Source organism: Nicotiana tabacum, chromosome 4 (assembly GCF_000715075.1).
Source record: "Nicotiana tabacum cultivar K326 chromosome 4, ASM71507v2, whole genome shotgun sequence".
NCBI lineage: Eukaryota > Viridiplantae > Streptophyta > Magnoliopsida > Solanales > Solanaceae > Nicotiana > Nicotiana tabacum.
This window is the reverse complement of record NC_134083.1, coordinates 54,167,220-54,171,702: the sequence shown is the minus strand read 5'-3', so window position 1 is coordinate 54,171,702 and position 4,483 is coordinate 54,167,220. Positions and strand designations below refer to the sequence as shown.

The window sequence follows — 4,483 nt, the reverse complement described above, 5'->3', positions numbered from 1 at the left end:
TTTCCGATACACCCTTCCGATAGACCCTCGGCTCCCTCCTTCCAAAAATTTTCTACCTTATTTTTGGGGTGACTCGAACTCACAACCTATTGGTTGAAAATGATGAAGGTGAAAGGAATCAACGGTCCGACGACCTGTGTGGTTTGATGATATTATTTTATTTATTAAAGGACTATATATACCTAGAAATTAGAACTAACTTCATCGTCAGAACAAAAACCTGGTTAGAGAGATGCTCCATATGCAACCTGTCACGTGATCACGTGACTTCTGTTCCCTTGGAAATTAAACTACAATGCCATCTACCAACATAAATTTAAAGTCTGAAGACCGCAGCATTGAGGAGGCAGCTATGGAGTCGGTACTTAAAGTTTATAAGATTTGTATTTACACGTTTAATTCATAACTCGTCTTAGTTATTAGGTTCGTAACTAATATAGTCTTAGTTATTAGGTTCGTAACTAATATAGTTATCTTCTTTGGTCCATAATTGGTGACTATTTTACTTTTTTATTTTGATACAAAATAAGTGTCCATTTATATAATTAAGAAGAAATTAATTTTATGTTTTCAAAATTTATCTTATTTATATATTTTAATGTGTCAAGGTAATAATTAGTTAAGGTTAATTTAGTAAATATATCTTTTTTTCTCGAAGTACGTATTTTTTTAATAGGTGTGTCAAAAGTAAAATTGTTACTTATTATGAACCGGAGGAAGTAATAAATTTTCTAATAAAAATAAGAATCTAAACAAAAACTATTAAATTTATCCCTGGAATACTCTAACTCCACGACTACCAACAATTATTTGTTTACTCAATCCCATAGAGACATTTACTGTAGTACGTTGCACCACAAGCTTTTGCCTTTAGAAAAACCTGTAGTCGCGGTAAACATGCTGTACATTTTTGCCTCCAATAAATAGACCAGTACTACACATTATTATTATTATTACTGTGACTTTATCTTCTTCAGGTTTTTAAATTGTTTTCTTTATACTTGTATGTGTTGTTAGATTTGGTTTAATAAAATTAAACTTAGATCGCGTCGGTACGCAAAGTTACAAAGTTGGTCGGTGCAGGAAAACCTAGAACGCCACGTCAAAATGCATAAGATGCTAACTTGACCAGTTTTACCACTGCCCACGTCGTTTTGTACACCCCATGCTATAAATAATGCTTGTCACCATCTCTTCTTCAAAAACAAGTCAGTAATTGCTGTCTAAATCCAAGCTTTTGTCCTCTAATTTCAAATAGGCTAGACTCTGTTTCTTTGTGTTCCTTTTATAGCACAACGACCTAATATATCCATAGTTCTAAAGTAATCATGAGCAAATTCTGGACTTTGCTTTCTCACCTCCACGCTCTTGCCGGGTATTAATTCACCTTTTCATTTCTTTCCTACGACAATCTTTTTACGATGTCGTTTAACGTTCAGCGGTTGCTTTATTTATCTGATTCTTTTTTAAAAAAAATAAACATGCAGGCCAGTGGTGATGTTACTGTATCCTCTGTAAGTAAATCCATCTGCTTTCTTTTTTATTCTTTACAAATGGTGTTACGTACCTTATTATTTGTTTACTTCTTTCTTAAAAGAAAAGAATTTATCGAGCTAGTCTGAAAAGTTAATCCTGTGGTCTTAATTTCTTTTTGTTTTGCTGTATAGATATGCATCAGTAGTAGCAATAGAAAGCACATCGAAGGTGGATGATGAGCAATGGCTTGCTTATTGGATTCTCTACTCTTTTCTTACTCTCATGGAAATGGTACTTGAACCCATTCTTCAATGGTAAGTAGTAAAAGATAGAAAATCGAAATGAAAGAGCAAAACCGATTAATTCTAACTTTATAAGTGCAAGTCAGCACAAGTCCTCCCGCGTTCACACAGGATCCGGGAAGGGGCGTAATATAGACTATCTGCCATGATGTCACACGAAAATAATTTTAACTTTGCTCTGAGGTTCCCTTTATATACAGTGAATTTCTGAATTTTGATTGGATGATGTTGTGTAATGCTAGGATACCAATTTGGTACGAGGTGAAGTTGGCATTTGTGGCATGGTTGGTTCTTCCCCAATTCAGGGGAGCTGCTTTCATTTATGGGAAATTTGTTAGGGAAAAGCTGATCAAGAAATATGGATCTGCATATTTTCAAGACAAGTCTCAGTCTCCTAATGGCAAACCCAAAAACAAGCTTGTGGATTTCATCACCCTTAAGAAGGTGAAATTCTTTCCCCTGTTTTCTTGAAACATTCTGTATTTGATTTCTAGAGACACCAAAATACTAATTAGATTTTAGAAATGGAGAAGAATAGACCTAAAAGCACCTCGGATTCCGATTATCTTTCATATCAAATGTATATTAGAATAGACTTTACATTGTTCTGAAAATATTATAAACGATATAGATTTGGTTAAAAAAAAAGTTTTTGATGTTGTGTTGAAAAATAAATTTTATAAGTTTAAGTTAGTTTTGGATATCTATTTTATTTATAAAAAAATTAAAGTTATCTGGGTGGAAGAAAAAATTTCAGTCAAAAACTGTAATTACGCACTTTGTTCTTTAGTACTTACTCTTTTCTTTTGCTCAGTGCCTTTTTTTTTATGGTCAATGTTGAAAAAGAAGTCCAAGTGAAAAGAGAAAAAGACAAAACTAGTTGTAACAGGACCTAATAATAAATCGAAAACAAAAAGTGACGTTATTTATAGCTTTTTTCAATTTCTTTTTAGAAAACGTTGTTCATTGGATATGATCAATGTCAAAAATTTTGAAACAAAATTTCGGTTCCCAAAAATTAGTTTACTACAGTTTTTGACTGAAATTTTTTCTTCCACCCAGATAACTTTAATTTTTTTATAAATAAAATGGATATCCAAAACTAACTTAAACTTATAAAATTTATTTTTCAACACAACATCAAAAACTTTTTTTTAACCAAATCTATATCGTTTATAATATTTTCAGAACAATGTAAAGTCTATTCTAATATACATTTGATATGAAAGATAATCGGAATCCGAGGTGCTTTTAGGTCTACTCTTCTCCATTTCTAAAATATCAAATTTTTTGACATTGATCATATCCAATGAACAACGTTTTCTAAAAAGAAATTGAAAAAAGCTATAAATAACGTCACTTTTTGTTTTCGATTTATTATTAGGTCCTGTTACAACTAGTTTTGTCTTTTTCTCTTTTCACTTGGACTTCTTTTTCAACATTGACCATAAAAAAAAGGCACTGAGCAAAAGAAAAGAGTAAGTACTAAAGAACAAAGTGCGTAATTAATTGAATAATTTCGTTGTGTTTTTCCCTTAACAGGGAGAGCACTAAAGTTGCTGAGGATGCAAGCATCAAATTAGGCTAAGTGGATGGTCTTATGTGGATATATGCAAAATCGTTACTTTCCTTTTGTAATGCACTGAAGAGATGATATGTTTCTATTGTTATGGAAAAAATGGACGGTGCTGCTAATATAGATGTCATGTATTACCTAACAGGAGATATGATATACTCCCTCCGTTCATTTTATTTGTCCAGTATTATAAAAATAAATTTTTATTTTTACTTGTCATTTTTAACATATCAAGATAAGATAATTTTTTTTCCTATTATACTCACAATATTAATTACTCATTTCAAATCATTTTCTCAAATCCATTAAAAATATGTATCAATTAATATGAGTATTATAGTAAATTATGCATTTCATTTATTATTTCTTAAGGGGTGTGCAAATTCCTTACTGTTCAAATAAAAGTGAACGGTGGGAGTATGTGTCTATTCTTTGATTCCCAATTCTTTTTCATTTTTGTGTTTTTTAAATTTCTTCTTCTTCCTGTTATTGGATTCTGTCTTTGGTAAATTTAAAGATGTCGGTTTGAGGAGACAATAGTAGTGAAGCAAAAAGCAATTATTCAGCCGAAAGAGAAAATCACGAGAGACTATTAGACCACCAAAACTTTTGAATTTGAATTCAAACTAAATGTTTATGTTAAGTTTAGATTACCAAATCAAAATTACCCTTTTCCCTTTAGCACACAGAAGCCGAAAAAAGTACTGAAAAGATGAGGAAGACGAAGAAGTACCCGCATCGGCGTAGATTCAAAGAGAATATCAACGGGTAAGCCAATATAATTGTTACGACCCAAAATCCCCTATAGATCGTGATGTCGCCGTCATGCAAGCTAACGGTGAACTAACAACTTAATTACTCATATTAATATTTTTGAAATCATAAATCTCATTATATAAATAAGGTAAAAATCTGGTACTTGGTCAGACCCGTGATCATCTTTACCAATTTTCGTATAAATTACAAAATAAAATGATAATAATTACGTGACTACAATAATGAACATCCACTAGGAACCCCCAAAATCTGGTGTCACAAGTGCATCAACGTCTACTAAGAAATATAATAAAGTACAACATCTGTCTGGATTACAAGTTAGACACAGGAGAATGTAAACAACTCTCATGGA

At 31.7% G+C, this 4,483-nt stretch overlaps 1 protein-coding gene across 1 annotated transcript; it reads left to right on the top strand.

Annotated features, from left to right (window-relative positions):
- The first annotated feature begins 1,189 nt into the window (after positions 1-1,189).
- LOC107770444 (HVA22-like protein e) lies at positions 1,190-3,566 on the top strand. Its single transcript, XM_016589752.2, has 5 exons — positions 1,190-1,375; positions 1,488-1,514; positions 1,668-1,790; positions 2,021-2,222; positions 3,321-3,566. Exons 1-5 carry the CDS (start codon positions 1,329-1,331, stop codon positions 3,330-3,332), a joined length of 411 nt encoding a protein of 136 aa, XP_016445238.1. The 5' UTR covers positions 1,190-1,328; the 3' UTR covers positions 3,333-3,566.
- Positions 3,567-4,483: the final 917 nt, after the last annotated feature.

Coding starts and splice junctions, on each gene's coding strand:
- LOC107770444 (XM_016589752.2), top strand. CDS start 1,329: ATGAGCAAATTCTGGACTTTGCTTTCTCACCTCCACGCTCTTGCCGG. Junction 1,515..1,667: donor GTGATGTTACTGTATCCTCT/GTAAGTAAATCC, acceptor TTTGCTGTATAG/ATATGCATCAGTAGTAGCAA. Junction 1,791..2,020: donor CTTGAACCCATTCTTCAATG/GTAAGTAGTAAA, acceptor GTGTAATGCTAG/GATACCAATTTGGTACGAGG.